We start from the raw sequence: 19,313 nt of genomic DNA on the forward strand, positions 1-19,313 counted from the left end.
GTAGCAACTAAAAAAAAAAGAAAAAAAAGAAATTTGAAATGTTTATTTTTGTGTGTAGTGAGTTATTTTTAAAAGTCATCATATTTTCATGTGAAAGAATGACTTTTGTATGGTAGTGTTGTCTGTCATAGCATCAAGACTGATCTGTGAGCGGCAGCATGGAGCCAAAGGGCATCTAGGATATAAATCAGAAGAGTATAAGAAAGAATAGTTTTGAGTTGCAAATGAGTGGAATACTCCAGTAAATTTATTCCCGTAGGAGTTTATACTGCATCAAAAATAAAAACATGAAATAGTCCTTTTCGAGTAACTTTTTATATACAGTATCAAAAAACGCTTCGGGTCAAAACATTAGAACATATTTTTAAATATACATGAAAAAAGAGGCTCGGCAATAAACAAATCCACAGATCACAAAAACATCATATCATATCAAACATCATATTAACTAATCTATCATTTAAATGTAGCTGAAGATTAAAAAAACAAACAAAAAAAAAACATGCAAAATTATTAACAGTTCATTTCAAATACAGGATGATAGTTTTTCTTATTTTAGTGTTTAATTTCAACGTGGTCCTCTGTCTAGGATGAGCTCTGACCCAAGAAGTGCTGAAAGAACTCCCGTGCTTTCCTCTTCTCCGCGAGGTCCTGCTTGGTCGGCGACCGTATTAGCAACGAGGCAAAGATGGTGGCTACAGATGGAGACACAAAAATTATAATAAACCAGGGAATGTAATTTCATTTGAAAATACTGTGACAATTTGAACATGAAACAAATTATTTTATTCATAAAAGCAAATGTAATAAAATTTTAAGTATTGTTTGAAAATTATTTTATTTTTATTTTCTTTTATTTTTTTAGAATTTGTCATTCACATTAAAAACACTATTTGGCCCTTGTAGAAGATGATTACAGTATTCTTTTTTTTTTTTTTTTTATGTGATTGACTTTTGATAATATTTTTGTTTAAAAAAGTGTCACTTATACAAAAAAATAAAATAAAGTACCCTAGAAGATTTAAATTTCCATTAATTCCTATGGCAAAAATCAAATGCCACCTGAGTTACCCATAGCAGTTCTACTGTCAATCACAAAAGACTGACTGAAGAAAAACTTTCATTATTGTCTTACCTACGATCGTAACATCTAATCGATTGCTCGCCGAATTCTTCAACAGCTCCCGCAGGAAGGCGGCTAAATAATTAAAAACATTTCGGTGGCACTGAGGTAGCATGGAAATGACCTTAAAAAAGAAGGAGGGGAAAACAAGCAAACACTTTTGTCAGATTTCAAACAACCAAACCGAAGAGTAAGTACCGTACATTTCAGTACGCAGATAATACCTTCTCACACTGGGTGGCATCGGAGCAACATTCGAGGCACTGCTGGTAGAAAGCGTAGGGAACAACCGGCTCTGGGAGGGCATCCAGGAAGAGAAGCAAGGCCTCTGCTACCGAGTGGTTACTGCCCGCTACGCAACATTACAATGTCAAGGATGGATCGTTCGCACCTGAGTACACGTCGTAAGAACAGCCCAAATGCAAAATGTATTGCACTTAAAACTAAAACACATGTGCAACACTTTGAGAATCACTGATTGAAAGGATACAGAGAGAATTCGCCAAGCCAGTGTCAAGGCCGTCGCGTATTTCGGAAAATTCGCTCCGGAGTCCAGGTTGTTGAAAGATGTCTTCCTGTGACGACAACAATGACTTCCTTAGCCAACAGCTTCTTTCATTCAAGGCAAAGTAGACGAAAGCAAAAAAAAGCTTATCGAACCGAAGGCTTCAAATCACATTTTCAAACCTGTTTGATTGCTTTGCGAAACAAGTGATCCACCATCATCCAGAGTTCTTTCGGAATGTCCAGAGGCTTTTCTGTGCTTTCTGTGTTGTCATTCAAGGATGTCGCCATCTGTCGGTGCAGCACAAACAGAAGCAATTTCATCAAATCTGACTCAGCGGTTATGATCTGCTAGGATCCATCCATCCATTTCCAATACCGCTTATCCCCACTAGGGCCGTAGGTCAAGTCAAGTCATCTTTATTTATCTAGCGAGCTAGAGAGCATATCTCACTGACTTTGGGCAGGAGTTTGGCACACCCTGAACTGGTCGCCAGGTAATCAATCATAAGGCATATATCAAAAGAAAGATTAAAGTCTCTTCTTTAATCAGGGAAAAAAGTATATATATCTATCTGTTTCTGTTTTGCGGTAATTAGCATTAGAATATAGCTAAGTTTAATCAATTTTCACAAATCTATTTAGAATTATGAGTAATTGAGCTTTTTTTCAACATGGTCCTGGTTGATCTCCTTTGCTCTGCTGCAACCTGCTGGTCGTTTGTGTAATAACTACCATTTCTGCAACCGTTCTTTGCAGTTGAGAGCTGCATCAAAGCCTTCTGTATGCTCTAATATAAAAAAAAAACCCAAAAACAAAACCAAAAAAACGTATAAATACGTCTTTGTGACACTTAAAACATTTTTAAAAAACACATTTATAAGTTATTGGGAGCAAATGAGTTAAGAGCAACTCAAACCGTAAGACTAAGCTAACATGCATATTTTTGGAACCAATTCATTTCAAACGTGTCCACTGTGTGGGAATCACCCACCATTTGACGGAGAGTCTCCCGAGGCATTTCCTGGATGGCATCCTTGAGCCGACACAGCACGTGGATGGGCGTGCCGTAGCAACTGGGCAGGTAGCTTCCCGTCACCGAGATGAAGTAGTCCTTGCCGCGCTCCAGGTGGAGGACCAGGATGTCCTCGATCTCTTGCTTGCCGGAATTTAAGTCGGGTGCCGTGGTGCGGTTCACAAAAACCTCCAGGTCGATGTCCACAGAAGCGCCTAGAGTTGAAGTTAAATTTTATTATTCATGACCGCATATATATTTTTTTATTTTTTTCCTTTAACCTGTACTGTACAGTTGCTTGGTCAGGTACAGGACAGCAAACTGCAAATTCCCCTTTTATTGCAAGAAACGGATACAGTGAATATGTATCCAATAATTCCACTCCTGCCTTAATTGTAAACAATTCCAGTCATGCCTTTAATTATAAACAATGTAGAAAAATTATAGTATGCACACTTATGACCTCTGGTCTCACCCAAGTCACCCCAATGAATATTCTGATTCTGTTTCTGCTGCCAAACGCCCCCCACCCCAGCACCATTATGCAATTTGTAAAGGCAGGAGAGGTCGCGCACCCTGAGCGATGAAGCCTTTGTTGGGGTTGGCGGTGAGCCAGGGCTTGCAGTACGTGGCCTCGTTGGGCTTCTGGATGAACTCAAACTGGCACGGCACCTGGCCGTCGTTGACGATGCTCAGCGTCCTGGCCTGGTGCTCCATGTACTTCACGTTCTCAAAGTGGAACTACGAGAGAAAGTCGATTCATTGTTGATTAAAAAAATAATAATAATAAATCCAAAAAATCACATTATCTGTTGCGTTTGATGTAATGAAAACAAAAGTCTAACTTTACCTCTCGTTTGGACAAGGTTACAGACGGAATACACTCGTTCTCCATTTTGTCCAAATTGCGAACGATCTCTTCAAATGTCTTCTTGTAGGATTCTGCATTAACTCTCTTGATCTGCACATAATATGGAATCAATGAGGACATTATCATATAACATTAAATATTAAAAACAAATAAAAATTTGTCATCTCCTTCTTCTAGAACAGCAGTTTACAAACTTTTTACACTAAGTACCACCACCACAAAAAAAAAATACCGTTAGCTCAGCAAGTAACACCATTATGACCAGTATTAAAATATAGTACTATCAATATATTTCATTTTATTGTAAGCCACTGTAACATTATGCACAACTTGAACATTAGCACAGCACCTAAATATACCAAAATAAACATTTGAAAAGAAGCAGTTCTAAAATATGCAATGTGACTGTATTGCAGCTAAAAATTAACTACAACTTAAGTGTACTTAACAAATGTACTTTATTCCATTAAAACAAGTTTAAGCCACTGTGGAGTTACTGTATGTACTGTAGTTTGAACATTTAAGTAAATGATTCTTTGGATACCACTAGAGGGAGCCTGAGGGACACATTCTGAAAATCAGTTATTACGTTGTTGTGGTTTGATGTTGTACTACAGTAAATTCATGTAAAGGTACAGTGCAAAACAAAGCAGGTTAGGAAGATTTAAATATTTAGAAATACACCCAAAAAATCTGTTACAACCTTTATCCAAAGTATTCTTTTTTTTTTTTTTTTTAATTGAAAAACACTATTCAGATCAAATATTTCGCCTTTGGCAGTGTGTGAGAGATATACTGATCAATAGCAAAAAAACAGTGATTTTCTGTGAGAATAAAATTGTCCCTGGTGCTGCTATTTTGAAGGATTAATGTAAAAAAATAAAATAAAATAAAAAAGCCCCTCACCCCAACGCTGAGCAGGGAACTGACAGGTTTGTGGTCGCTGGTCTTCAGTGCCATGTGACTCTGGTAGTGCTGCTGACTGATGTCTTTCCCTCGCCACAAGATACGGTCACACCACGCAGGCACCCGGCATTTTTCACTAAAAGCAGAAGAAAACGCATTTTTGCTTGAAATGAAGAACAAAAAATGACAGGGTGAGGAAGTTAATGACACTAAGTGAATTCAGATATTTGTTTGTAAATGTATTATACTGCACAAACATTTTCATTTCCTGACCGCTTATTCCTCACAAGGGTCGCGGGGGTGCTGGAGCCTATCTCAGCTGGCTTTGGGCAGTAGGCGGGGTACACCCTGAACTGGTTGCCAGCCAATCGCAGAGCACACAGAGACGAACAACCATCCACACGCACAAACACACCCAGGGACAATTTGGAGCACCCAATTAACCTGCCATGCAATGGAATGTGGGAGGAGACCGGAGTACCCGGATAAGACCCACGCGGGCATGGGGAGAACATGCAAACTCCACCCAGGAAGGCCGGAGCCTGGACTCGAACCTGAGTCCTCAGTATTGGGAGGCGGACGTGCTAACCAGTCATTCACCGTGCCGCCCCTGTACAAACATGTTTGAAGATAATTGCATGTGCAAGGACGGAGAACTATTTATAGTACTCATTTAGCTAATATGCCTACACCTTGAAAGTACTTCTTCCCTTTGGATAGTCTACTGCCGCTTTAGTGTGCCTCGTTGTTGGCCGTGAGTTGTACTTGTGCAACATGAGTACTTTTACAGCTCAAACATGTCATGCGTAGGCATGAGAATGACCAAAGTAGACCAAAGTAACATCAATGGCCATTATTTTTGTGTCAACTTCACAAGACATTTATTTTGGCATGAACACGCACTTTTAGGCTGGGCAAGATGGCTCTTAATAAAATCTGAAAGTCGATCCAACTTACCCTTTTTAAGTAAGATTTTAGAAAAAATTGTTTTTATTCAATTGAATTCATTTTTAGATACAAATAATATTTTAGAGAAATATCAGTCTGGTTTTAGGATGAACCACAGTACCGAGACTGCCCTTTTAAAGATTTTAAATGATATCAGGTGTAATGAAGATATGAAAAAGCTTACAGTCTTGGTGCTACTGGATTTAAGTGCTGCCTTTGATACAGTAGATCACCACACTTTATTAAACAGACTTAGAAGCCTGGTGGGCATCTCTGGTACAGTTTTTAACTGGTTTTATTCCTATCTCACACACCGATATTTCTTTGTAAGTATGGATACATGTTCCTCTGAAACCCATGAAATTAAATGTGGGGTTCCCCAAGGCTCAATCTTAGGCCCATTACTTTTTAATCTTTATATGCTTCCCCTTGGGGAAGTCATCAGGAGACACGGCGTCAACTTCCACAGTTACGCTGATGATACACAGCTGTATATCGCCGTGTCACCTGATGACATGGGGCCTATTGATACCCTTTTAAATTGTATTTTAGATATTAAGTCATGGATGGCAGAAAATTTCCTGCAGCTCAACCAGGACAAAACAGAGGTTTTAGTCATCGGTCCTGAAGGTCAGAGAGAGAAACTTTTACCTAAACTACAAGATTTTAAACCCACGCAATGTGTAAAGAATTTGGGCGTCCTTTTTGACTCTGAGCTAACTTTTAATCCTCATATTAAAAATGTAGCCAAGATCGGTTTTTACCATCTTAAGAATATTGCCAGAGTCCGCCCGTTTCTCTCACAGGCCAACACGGAGGTGCTGATGCATGCTTTTATTTCTTGTCGTTTAGATTATTGTAATTCCCTGCTCTCTGGTCTTCCCAAAAAGAATATTTCAGTCCTACAGCTCCTTCAGAACTCAGCTGCACGTGTGCTGACGGGGACCGGAGGGCGGGAGCACATTACACCAGTTTTAAAATCGCTGCATTGGCTCCCCGTGCGTTTCAGGATTGATTTTAAGGTGCTTTTATTAGTTTTTAAATGTCTTAACGGTCTTGGCCCATCTTATTTATCTGACTTGCTTTTACCCTATTACCCCTCGCGGCCTCTGAGGTCTTCTGGCAGTGGCCTTTTAACTGTTCCTAAGGTGAGGACCAAGACACATGGTGAAGCTGCCTTTAGCCACTATGGTCCTCACCTATGGAATGGCATGCCAGAGAGCATCAGGTCTGCAGAGAATATTTATGTTTTTAAGAGGAGGCTTAAGACTTACTTTTTTAGTTTGGCATTTGATTAACCTTTTTTATTTTTATTTTATTTTATTTTATTTTACTTATTATTATTTTTACTTTTTTATCCCCTTTTATTTATTTAACTTTTAATCTATATTGTCTTGTAGCTTTGTTTTTATTTATTTATTTTTTCTATCGTGTTTAACCGTTTTCTTTTAGTGTTTAAATGTTTTTATTTGGTAGTTATAAAATTTTTAGCTCCAGTGTTTTCTCATGGGGGAGCCTCCACAGTGAGAGGGATGCTTGGTCTTCATCCATCTCACTGTGGATGAACTCCTCCTGGGTGCCTTTCCTTACAGGGTACATCTGTGCCCCGCCATGTTGTGGTTTTCATGTGTTTGTTGGGTTTTGGGTGTGTATGTGGGTACGATCATGGGGATGGGGGGGCTTTTTCTTTCTTTTATTTTATTGCATTATGGATGTCCAGCACTTTGAGTTGCATTTTAAATGTATGAAAGGTGCTATATAAATAAAGTTGATTGATTGATTGATTGATTAATCTCTCAGGCCTGCAAATTCCGACGACTCATTTGCCATTACCTCGTATCCCACTTGTCGGAGCCGGTGTCATATTTGTAGGTGGGCTGGAAATCGATCTCGCCCTCCACGAAGCCAACGAACACCGCCTCCTCGTCGATCTGCCTCCTGAGCTGCCGACGGACACAGCCGGTGAGCGCCAATCAATCGACGAGACGATTGACATGACGTCATCAGATTACCTGATCGTATGTGTGCAGCATCTCAAAGTCCTTCTTGCTGATGAGCTCCTTCACATTGTTGACATCCAAGTCGCTGATCCTGTAGTTGAGGTCACCGATCCATAAGACCACACTGGTCCAGCAAAAAGAAAAGACAAGACGTGAAACAATGATAAGATCAAACTTTTCGGGATGTCTTGTCAGAGGTCTGTGTCATACTCGTGTTTCATGATTGAGAGCCGTGGCTGCGTTTGGTCGATCTGGCGAAACTGGAGGCGGCTGCAAATGTCTTTGTAGTCCTGATTGCGCCGCTCGTACTCTTCCACGTGCGCCGCCAGGTGACAGTTGACCACGCAGATGTCAGAGTTGTGGAAGCGAAAGCGGACGCCCACCGCGCCTTTGTTTCCCTGCCAGCGCACGGTTGACAGAAGTCAGAATCAGACCCAAAGACAAACACGAGCAGTCACGAATGAGTCGAATTCGTCCTTACCATCCTCCCCATAATGCCGGTTCCGACTGATTCCACCTCCACGTCTGAAATGAACTGAGCGTGCTCCTTCTTCACATAGAAGAGCAGCATGATGCCCACTAGTCGCACCAACTTCACCTGTGACGTTTTGAAAGAGGACATTATGTAAAATGCTGAATAAGTTAAGAAAAAGAACGAATTACAGTATAGTGAGATATCGTTGTCACAATTTACTGAAGTAAAAGTGTTTTAGTAAGCTTTTTTTTACCCGTCAAAGCTGGAAAAGGTGCCAAATGTAACAACATCACTTAGTTGGTAACACCAAGTCACCACTTGCTATGTGTCCTAATTTACAAGTGAAAATTAATTGTACTGTAGGTGTTTATCAATTGTGTATTTGACCAAAAAATATTCCAGATCTTTTAAATACTGTATGATGATGACACCTGGCAAATGTTTTGAATTGTGAAAAAAAAAGCATTGAGGTGATTTCTCTTTAAAATAATCTATTGACTAAAGGTAATTTAATTTTAGAAGCAAATAATTTCTTCCACTTTCTACTCTGTCTAATATATGAAGATTTCACATTAGTGATCCTGAATTAACGAATAAAACTAGTAAAGTTTTAAAAACGGTCAGCTTGCAGATTCAGCTGCTGTTCATTGCAGGGGTGGATCTAGTCAAGTGCGGTGCAGGGGTGACGGCCACCCCAAAATCTTGAAAAATCCTCAATTTTTGCTTTATCAACTTTATCAAAAGGTTGATCAAATTGTGTATCGATTAAATATAAATCAAATGATTTTCAGGATGCGGCCCTCAAACGAAAGGTTTGGACAACCCTCGCGTAGAGAACCACTGATGTAGAGAGACAATTTTGTGTTGACTACTACGCACAATTAACCGCTGCACGGTCAGACTGTGATGTTGACTCCAACACGCTTGAATGCATTTCATTCCCAGCTTGTGGACAGAATGTCAATGAGTGCGTGCTTTTGTCAGACTGATTAAAGTGGATGCAAGTGAAACATGTTTTCACTGTGGTAACAGTGACACAAACGCAGAGGAAGAGGAAACTGGTAATCTAGAGTCAGCAGTCGCAGAAAAAGGGAAAGCAGATGAAAGAAGAAAAAGTGCTGCAAACAAAATGCTTTGACATAATAAAATATGTACAAACAGACAGTCATGGATTCTGAAAAACATGATTGAGAGGGGGAAAAAAAAGGAGACTTTCTTACTAAGGCATACTTGGCATCAGGATGCAAGGCGTCAGACACTGCCTTAGACCACTCCATCTCTTTGGGAGTGTCGTTGAAGAAGAAAGCCTCTTTGCTGAGGTCAAGCTCCTGGAAACTAGTACAAAAAAGGAAAAAAAATATCAGTGCATTCAAACAAAAAACTCATGTGTGCTCATCACCCAACTGTGGGATGCAAGCGTTGCAGCAGTTGGTACCTACCCCACACAGTACATGTCAGGAGGGTTGAGCGTGCAGCTCAGCCATGGACGCAGGCTCTCTTTGGGCGTCTGCCCATTCACATTGTACGTGCCCAGGAAAAAGCTGCAAAAAAAGGAATGGCAGTAATGAGTAGGGATGTAACGATAACGGCAATCGCGATATTAAAACTTCTACAATATATCTTCGCTGTCATGTCACGATGTTAAAAGCAGTGCATCTGTTAAAAAAAGTCAGGTTGATTTCCATTTGTGCAGTTCTAGCACCCTCTGGTGTATATTTTTTTAGTGCAGTTTAATTTTCACAAGGCATGTTTGGGCCCTTTAAAATACACGCTAACACACAATATTGTGTTTGTTTTGTTTATTTTGTTACAAATTGACTTTTTTTCTATCGCCAACCTCCCCACAATATCATGATAATTATCGCATCGTGACCGTCATGTCATGATAATATCTTATCGTGAAGTTTGGATATCGTTACATCTCTAGTCATGAGGAGCCACATGGTGCAATTTCATGACACGATGCTAAAGCCCCTTCAAGAAAAGGAGGGATCCATTTGTACCGGTCAATAATGAATGAGACGAAGCGCTGCAAGCAACGTTTAGGTAGTGCAAACTCCTCCAGGCGGCTACTAATTTATTTAGAAAAGAGCTTAACACTTCAATTAGACCCTATGTTGAGTCACTTTTTTTTATTTTTTTTTTATTTAACAGACGCAAGATCCGACTTATGCCAAATGTTTAGCCTACAAGAAGCTATAAGATGTTCGCGACAGAGTAGTGTGGAAATAGTGCATCAAAAAGTGGATTTCTTGGTTCTACATGCATCAACGTTGAGTTACCGATTCAAACGATACGTACCTGAAATGCTCTCGGTAAATGTACAGGTCCTCGTTCTTCAGCAGCTCGCACTTGATGAGGTTGTCTCGCAGGCCGAACTGCGGCATGGTTAGAATGTGCGATTTGTTGGACGGCGTGTGGCTGGACGAGCGCACCAGGTCATCCCGGATGGAGATGCCCTGGTTGGACTCGCCCTGACTGTGGCAGAGAGAGAGGAAGATAACCGGGTAGCGGTTAGGTGAGCTGGCGCCAGACCAACATGGAAGACACCATTACATATATATTTTTTTGTGTCCTGATATAACACAGCCCTGCGTCACTCTGGTGCAGCATAACTGTTGGTGTTGATAGAAACTTTCAATGAGAATTATTGGGAATAAATCCAAGAGTGGCTTTCAAGAGGTCCTATTTAGCATAATCCTGACAAAAACAAGCAGCTTTCATGCAAGCTGATTTTGAATATGAAGAGCTCATCCATGCCTGAAAGGATTTAGTAAAAACATGCAGGTCAAATTGACTGGAAACGTTCTAGTACTGTACGAGAAATGTTACTCCCTTGCAGCACTTAAAACTGCCCCGGAACGGAATGCGTTCAAGCTCTATTTCTGTGTTGTCAATATGAAAGAAGAGAGGAGGGGAGGAAATGCAATATGGCTGGTATCCTTCTAGGAATAAGCTGTAACTCAACTCATCTTTGAAGATCAGTCCAAGAGTGGCGGCGGTGGACTGCTTGCGGCTCACGATTCATCCAATTTACCACTCAAAGCAAAATTACTCGCCAAATACACCGAAATTGCGGATTGCACGGGAGTCACAAGCCTGGAGAGCCTCACTGCTAAACTTACACTATTTCTCCCAGAGAATGCTGTGGGTATCATGATTCCAATATTTACAACAAAATATGTTACGACAAAAACAAGAAAAAAAAAACCAAAGAACTTTCAGCCTCTTTTAGAAAGCCAGCCCGCAAAATTGCCTGTGACAGATGACATTTATCCACCTTGACAGGGACACGGCATTTCATTTAACGCAATCAGATGATTAAGACGACAGGGAGTGCAGCCGAGTGTGTCGAATAAAATACTTGTCAGACAACGACAATTTTAACACAACAAGTCAGGAGAAGTGAGTGTCGCGTGCTAACCGACCATCAGCCTCTGGTTTTGCTGCAAATAAAATTTTCATTGACAACATTGCTGACGTAACAGCGGTCCTGTTTAATGTTCTTTGAATGTGCCAATAAAACGACCATCATGCTGTGTTAGCAGACTGAACGCTATATTGAATGCCTTGACAATGTTTGTTTTCTTCCTGGAGAACAGAAAGCCTTCCAAGAACTCAGGCGAGCTCCTTTCCATCGCTGGGTACAAAAGCTGGTTATGTAAGGGCATTAATTGCCGGCGTAAATGCTTTACCTCTCTGTGTTGGGGCTGTTGGAGGCTTTCAGCCCTTCCAAGCTTCGCTTTTTCTTGTCTGTCGATTTGTCTGTTGGTTAAAAAACAAAAAAAAATCAATCAATGTTGAGCATGTAGATTAGTTGAAAAATGCATTTCACTGGCTACAACATTAGGCACACTTGTATCTCCTTATTGAATGCTTAATCCATCAAAAATGCATAATTGCCTTGATAAAGGCAGAATTTTTGAATACAGTGCCCATTATCATGTAACAAGTGTACCTAATGAAGTGTCCCACGAGTGGTGTTGCATCCTAATGTGTGCACGGGAGACAGCGTGGCCGTTGTCTAAACACAGCTGGCTCCTGAAAAGGGTGAGCCGCGTTCTTTCGGGCAGGAAATTAACTCGATTACGAGAGCTTGGGCTTCAGAGCACACATGACATAATATAACAGTCGTTCTTGTCAAACGGTGAAAAGAGAAATGATGTGAAGCAAGAGGAAGGGCAAAAAGAGGAGTGCCTGGCTGGGTTTGGCCGAGATAACTATCGGCACACAGTGAAATGTTTTCGGCGCACTGCGCTCGGAAAGGAAAACCCGCTCGGGTGATTAAAGATTCTATCTTTGTCAAAGAACAATAGAATGGAAAAAATAGATTGCGCAAAGGCCACCATTCAATCGAGATATATTGTTGTACTCAGTAACTGCAGCACCCAAAATGATTCAAATGAGGTCCTGCACATGTCTAATTTGGTTATTTGGAGATTCATGCATCATAATGTGAAAATAAAAAACAGCGTTTCCTCATTTTGTGGTGTGTTTTCTTTACTCAACTACAAACAAAACGTGTACAAAATGTGATGCAACGGAAAGGCAACTCTATTGCTGTATTTCCATTTTAACGCTACAATGACCTTCCTCTTATTCGCGCTCTTTTTATAACGCTCCAAAAAGCCCTGATAGTAGTAATCGGTAGGGCTGGGAATCTTTGACTGTCTCACGATTCGATTCGATTCCGATTTTTGGGTCTACGATGAGATTCAGAATCGATTTTCGATTCTCGATTCAAACGATTTTCGATTCAAAATTATTTGATTGACAAATGATTTCTGCTTCAATTTACAGATATGCACAACATTGTCATGATCTACTCCAGTCTGTTTTGCAAGACAAAATGACAAATAGAGACATTAAACTGTCTTTTTTTTGTTTAAACATTTATTAATTTTGTATTGTAAGTGCCTTTTTCCACAAAAACAGCATGTGGGCTACAACTGCCTTTTCCCCTTCTTCTTCATTTCTAATTTAAATAAAATCGATTTTTGGATATTAATATCGATTCGATTCGATTCATAAATGAGAATCTCGATTCTTTTATGAATCGATTTTTTGGCACACCCCTAGTAATCGGTATCAAAGAAGTATGTTGTCGTGATATACGTATTTTGTATCATCAGTAAGCCATTTATTTTTAAGGATATTTCTGTACGATAAATTTTAAATCATACTAATGATTATTTTTTATAGTTTTAAACACATTAACTGCCAGCTGTTTTCAAAGGACAGTTCCCTATATTGCCACCCGCATTTTGACTGACCTTTCAAGACCCACAGTATGTTGTGTTCAACAGAAGCACAAAACCCATCAAAAGAAAGCATACACTCCTCTTCTTAAGCAGCAAGTTTCGCCAATAATATCAGTTTCTTACCAAAAAGGAGTGAAACAAGCTTAGAATCTTTTTGAATTTTGATTACTCACTTAAAAAAAAGGCTTTATCAACATTTTTAAAGAGCACCTGTTATATTTTTTTCCAACATTTAATGTTATGCGGACGTCAAAATTTTGTATCCACTGCACACGCTCATCCTCCTCTTTTTCCTAATCAGTTAATTAGTTTAATTAATTAGTTAATTTAAAATGGAAAAAAGGATCCCCAACAGTTTGACATGAGCAAATATTCTGAATGTCATAAACATTTATTACATGCTTTTACTTTAATGCATACAGATATGTTTATTGCTCAAACACAACCTGTGCTACCTTTCACGTAACCATCCGCCATCAGCTAAAGGATCATCTGGGGTCAAAATAGTGTTATTAATCTGCATTAATACATGATTAATGCAATATTTTTATGATTAATTAATTAGTTAATTCTATAACTTTGGCAGCAATTCTAAAAAAAAAAAAAAAAAAAAATATTTTAGAATCTAATGGTAATGTAAACCATTGTAATCGATCCTCCCATATAAGGACATACATAGTCGAGACTCGCCAGTGCACTTTCATTCACTTGATGGAATAAAATAAACAAAAGCACACATTCACACAAGACCTGTCTTTTTCCATCACTGATGCCAAGTCACTCAAGTTGCAGTGTGGTTAACGGAAAGCCAGTACACTCTGATGTCATAACATAAGTCACACACATTCAGTCATAGTAATTACAGATACAGTAATGTACATTATAACATCTGAATAGCGACCCCCCCTAGAGTAGACAAAAATTATACCTGCACCTTACATGCATATAGTATTGCATTATGCATAAAACTGTACTTGTCTGCTTATGAATTTTGATAAATAAGGGATTACTGAAGTTGCATAATTAATTTACACGTATGCGCCAAGATTTTCGGCAGGTAGTCTTTTTCATCCTCACCCCCTCCCCTCTCTGTAGAGCACTTAAGACAACTCAGCATCTTTTGTTGCTATTCAACACATTGGTGTTTGTCGACTTTTGTTTATTCACCAAATTACTTTGTACTTTCCTCACATTTTAGACTCCAACTTCAACTTAAGAAACTTTGTTTTTTTTCTAAGAAATTGCACGCTCAACATGCCACTTCTGTCACACATTTTGCATTCTTGTGCATTTAGTTACCTCAGCGAGTCTTTGGATGGTCCGAAGCTGCTCTTTCACTGATATGCCTCTTTATCAAACGCTTTATCATGTCAACCATCAGTCATTCATAGCCTTTCAAAATACAAATGCACAAAGTTCAATATTACACAACCGCCTGTGCAATGCGAGACAGCACAATTTGAGCCATAAATCCTTAGAGGAATGAGCATAAATTATTAATAACATTCGAAAACACGGATGCACATTTACTAGCTTGCCACTTAAGTTACTTAACTCAAATGCTACAAGAGCAAAAAGTATCCGGGATTTAAAAAAAATAGACACAAACGAGATGAAGACACAAATTGTGTCCCAATGAATGACGTTATTACAAGATGTAACCACAACAACCCAACGGTAGCATCACAAAACACTCAAACGACGGCGTAACAACGTGTCAGGATATAATACGTCCATCTAGTTAAAATGACATATAGTCTTACATTTAAGAAAATTTGCGTAATCTCCCTCCCGAGATTTGTAACGTTCGTCGACAAGCAGCCTAGCTCCCACCCAGCCACTTTCTTGCGCTAGGCTGCTAATTAGCCTAAGCTAACTCTCACGCACCGTCAACAAAACAATGAGCGCAGCAGGAGGTTGAATAAAAAAAGAGAATATTTGTCATACCAGAGCCTCTCATAACCACTGACATATCTCTGCACGGTTCCCACACTTTCTGTGGAGGAGACGCACAGTCCGGGGAGCGACCGACCGAGACCAACCCACGCTAACGTTACCGTGGGAGGGGAGGAGCTAACGTGCCAAATACAGCCACAGCTACCTACAGTACTTTCAAGGAAAACACTTGTTGAAAAATAATCTTGTTGAGAGGGAAGCAAAAAAATAACAAAAAATACACCTCTGAGATGTCATTGCACAAGGAGGCACACTTTCTTACAAGTGTTAAAAAAAAAAAAATACTGACTAAACTATTACATTCAAAGTCATGTTAAATGGGAGTCGAGCACATGAGCCGTTTAAAGTGTTTTTGAATACCACAAATAAAGTTCAGCTGTTCTAGTAGACTTGTGAGGTTTTGAGCACTGTGGTATTTGGAATTGTTCATAATTCCCTTCTTCCCGTTATTGACGGATGCTCGTTTTCGCTGGCAGACTGTCGACTGACAATCAATTTTAGTTAAAAACTGGTTGAATTGGACCAAGAACAGTCTCAGTGTACACAAACTTTGAAGCACCAGTAAAAAAAAAAGAATGAAAAGTGCAAATATTTTCTTTTTTTATGTGTATTTTGGGAACTCTAGGAAAAGTAATCAAATTTCAGACATTTTGTTGTTGTCGAAAATTTGACCCAAACAGTATCGAAGGGTTAAATACCTCTTTGACAGTGTCAATCAAAAATTAGTATTATTACGTCTGTAAAGGTTGTTTTTTTCCCCAGCTGTTTGTGTTAAAAGGCGAGCCAAATATTGCCCACGGGCCTGATTTTCCCCCGCCCAGCCTTAGAAGATCAACAACACTTTTTTTGTGATGCAGTGTGGCCCTCAGTCAATCGGAGATAGTGGTTGCGACAAACCTGTTTTCCTGTGCTGGTTGAGTTTATTCAACGTTGTGCCGAGAGGTGCAAAGGCTTGTTTGACAAGTTCCTGGCCTTTGGTGCCGGTTCGGTATTTGTTGATCCACTCCAATTTGGCTTCTTGCGTTGGAAATTTGCAAACATCTGAGGCGAACGGAAAGAGAGAGGAAGGCGATTTAAATCAAGTCGGTAGATATCAAAATGGTTTGTGAGGTGTCTCACCTTCGCCATTGCTCACGAGCTTAGTTTTAGCAACAACAGGCACCATTTTGTGTAAACCCTGCATCGTTGGTCTCCTACCTGACATTATCGGTTGGTCACCCAAAATAAAACACCACCACCCAAGACAACATCATCCATGTTCTTGAGAGGCACCTACTGGAAAATAGCACCCCAGTGACAAAAGTGTCGTGTCCCTGGCAACTGCCTGACTAATCCCATCACGCTGAGCTGGATGAAGTAAAAGGCAAATCTTGAAAGTAACACAAAAAAAAAGGGGGAGAGTCAAGAAGAAAAGGTATCACGTCCAGGAAAGAAGTAAACTAAACTACTGTATATATGAACTCCACCTCTTCTTGCCTCATTACTCTCCCTACGTCACGGCCATGTGACGCCCAGAATTCATTTTGGAGTGAGTGTGTGAGTAAGATAAATGCAGGTACGCTCCAAAGAATGAGGGTATTTTTTGAGTTGAACACCAGGAAGGTGGCCTGGATAAACAGGTTTCTTAAAAAATAAAAATAAAAATCATTCAGTGTTTGGTGACAAACTGTTTCAGTGAACGCATGTGCTATTGTTATCAACATACTAAAATTCTAACTTTGATACTACACCTGCATAAAGTACTTTGAAACTAAATGATACGATTAGAACTAAGATAACATAGGCTACTTTAATTTGCCAAAATTATGGAAATGGAAATGGGGGGCAAAGTGTCAGATATAGAAAGGTGGATTATTTGAAAATGTTGGTGTTTAAGTGAAGTTTACAGTTAAAACTCCTAGCAAGATTTGACTGTAGCTTTACTTCAACTTATCCCTCCCCCTTTGAGTCTTTACCAAAGCCACACCCTTCGAGCACCATTTTCAAACATGGCCAATCATGTGATTACTAAAGTGCACATTCAAATACAAATTCGCTGGCTACAACAAATAGCAGAGCTAGCAATACTAAGGTCGTGTTAGCACTGTAAACAACCTGACGTTAGCCATGGCTGCTATGCTACTTTGCTAGCACAACTTGTGTGCCAAACATACCGTTTGGAATTACAGCCAAAGAGTCTAATCGTGCACTCATCAGACCACAACACATTTCCACACATGCATTAAGGAGATTTTGTTGATTGTTTAGCTACATGCAACTGTGAGCTGTTCTAAATTGTGTGGACAAAAACAAACAAACAAACAAACAAACAAACACAAACAAAAAGTTCTCATTAAAAGAAACCTACCGCTCCACGCCCTGATGACCTCGCCGAGGAAAAGTCTCGAGTGAGACCCAAAGGGAAGTTTGAGCTCCAGACTTTCGTCCTTGTAACTCACACGCACTCGTGTATCAGCACCTTCAAGAACACATAGGTGAAACGTTTGTTTAATATTACAACAGTTAAAAACAATTACACGCACACAACAAAAACTTACCGACAAGTATGAGGTCCTCTGGGGAGGAAACTGTAAAACAGCAACACATGTTCATGTTCATGTTTTGAATTGAACTTTTCAATGATAGGCTATACTAATTATATGGATGAATATTGTGTAGCTCACTCTCAACAACAGAAAAGTCGAGGTCGATCGGTACGACGTCCTCCAGAGACACGTCCTCTGCAGTAATTGCCATCCTCCGATGGGTATAAATAAAGATTCTGTTCGAAAAAATAAAAATTATTAGTGACTCTTTAGGTACATATACTCACTTCATTAAATACACCTGCACAATCATGTCCAATATAAGAGCTGCATCAAAAAACTGCACTTCCATACACTACAGTGCAGTTTGTTATACAGTACTAACTAGTACATATGCAACAATATTTTTTATACCGTAGTATTAGAACTCACGCATATTGTTTGGCAGACTCCACCAATCCCAGCAGTCTGCTTTCAGTCATGTCATCCAAGAGGACGTCACATTGCACAGCATGTTTTACGCCTCGATTCAGGAAAGTGCAACTTGACATTGAAACATCAAAACGAGCAACTTTACTTACAAATGACTAAAACAAATACTTTCCCAATACATCTACTCGAGTAGGCCTACTATGTTTACTCTTTGACTTATTCAGTATAGCAGTGATGGGAAATAACCAAATAAAGTCATTAAGTCAATACTTCAGGCTACTTGAGTATTTATTTTATTTTTTTATGATTGATTGTCTTCTATGTTATGATGCATTCTTACGCCGCTATCGTAAAACGAAGACCCCAACGTAAGTGGCTCGCTGGATGCTTCGGTGTTGCAACGGCGCCACCTGGTGGTCCAACGCGGTGACTACCAAACTTGGCTGCCAATTTAGTGTTGTCCCACCCGCCTAACATGCAAACGTGTCCTCGAATCACATTTTCACGTTTAAAATGTCACATTCCCCCATAGCATAACGCCTTTTATTGCATCCAACCAATCCTTTTAACAGACCTCGACAGGATTAGAAATCCTAAATTGAGATTAAGGAGATAAATCCGTCACGTGAAGAGCAACAAAAGAAAGGATACTATGATGCAGTTTTCGTCTCCTTGAAGGGTGTCTTGGACGGCGATCGACTGATCCATGACGGCCGTGGTATGTCTTGAGCCAACTTGCAGGAAGTCCGAGCGTGGGTGGTCGTCGTGGCTCTCATGAGTGGGCGACGAGAGCAGCGCAGAGGCGGCAGGCAGACATCAGGCTTGCTTGTTTGGAATGTGACTTTTTTTTTTTCTTCTTGTGTCCAAAAGTCCAGTTGTTTGAGGACAAACTCTCAGTACTGCTGGTGCTGCTGGTTTTCACACGACTGCCACGCACTGATTCTGGAGCCCGCACCCGAGTGACGTCACAACCGGGGTGTCAACACACGCGCACTCACATACAAACAATCATCAACGTGCACAGGATTAGGACAGTTGGATCAAAAATAACCCAAAATCGACCCACCCACCCAACTTGGCCAAATGGATAAATCACCAAATAATAAATTTTTTGGGGTGTTTTAACAACAATTTTTTTTTCTTTTTGTGGTGTTATTCATTCCAACTTTTTGGGTTAAATCAAATACACGCACAAACAGCTCAATGTGAGTAATCTAAAAAGGATTATTGCACGCTGCTTGTTTGAAAGCTTCTCAAGCATCAACATGTTGAAGGAAGACTTGCCCATGTTCATTTT

The 19,313-nt window shown here is 39.9% G+C and overlaps 1 protein-coding gene across 3 annotated transcripts; it reads right to left on the bottom strand.

The window, feature by feature from the left end:
* Window positions 1-296: 296 nt before the first annotated feature.
* inpp5b (inositol polyphosphate-5-phosphatase B) lies at window positions 297-18,967 on the bottom strand. Of its 3 annotated transcripts, XM_077527352.1 has the most exons (23): window positions 18,667-18,967; window positions 18,017-18,095; window positions 17,723-17,820; window positions 17,597-17,626; window positions 17,407-17,517; window positions 15,957-16,100; window positions 11,538-11,607; window positions 10,144-10,320; window positions 9,282-9,383; window positions 9,063-9,177; window positions 7,849-7,965; window positions 7,578-7,765; window positions 7,380-7,491; window positions 7,201-7,310; window positions 4,420-4,555; window positions 3,493-3,603; window positions 3,218-3,383; window positions 2,622-2,857; window positions 1,811-1,918; window positions 1,614-1,698; window positions 1,348-1,475; window positions 1,136-1,247; window positions 297-695 (listed from the first exon to the last, which is right to left on the bottom strand). In XM_077527352.1, the coding sequence occupies exons 1-23, from the start codon at window positions 18,722-18,724 to the stop codon at window positions 586-588; spliced, it is 2,703 nt and encodes a 900-aa protein (XP_077383478.1). In that variant the 5' UTR covers window positions 18,725-18,967; the 3' UTR covers window positions 297-585. The 3 variants fall into 3 exon arrangements, with proteins under 3 accessions (XP_077383478.1, XP_077383479.1, XP_077383480.1); XM_077527353.1 differs by lacking the exons at window positions 17,407-17,517; window positions 17,597-17,626; window positions 17,723-17,820; window positions 18,017-18,095; window positions 18,667-18,967 and adding an exon at window positions 16,179-16,517; XM_077527354.1 differs by lacking the exons at window positions 15,957-16,100; window positions 17,407-17,517; window positions 17,597-17,626; ... (1 more) ...; window positions 18,017-18,095; window positions 18,667-18,967 and adding an exon at window positions 15,051-15,195.
* Between the last annotated feature and the right edge of the window lie 346 nt (window positions 18,968-19,313).

The sequence above is a fragment of the Festucalex cinctus genome, chromosome 7, assembly GCF_051991245.1.
Source record: "Festucalex cinctus isolate MCC-2025b chromosome 7, RoL_Fcin_1.0, whole genome shotgun sequence".
NCBI classification, from domain to species: Eukaryota; Metazoa; Chordata; class Actinopteri; order Syngnathiformes; family Syngnathidae; genus Festucalex; species Festucalex cinctus.

Bases quoted from the DNA above. Each gene is read 5' to 3' on its own strand.
- inpp5b (XM_077527352.1), bottom strand. From the start codon at position 18,724: ATGGATCAGTCGATCGCCGTCCAAGACACCCTTCAAGGAGACGAAAAC. The intron at 9,178-9,281 runs GTAGGTACCAAC...TTTTTGTACTAG, and splicing joins CCTGACATGTACTGTGTGGG to TTTCCAGGAGCTTGACCTCA. The intron at 3,604-4,419 runs GTGAGGGGCTTT...TATTATGTGCAG, and splicing joins GTTCCCTGCTCAGCGTTGGG to ATCAAGAGAGTTAATGCAGA.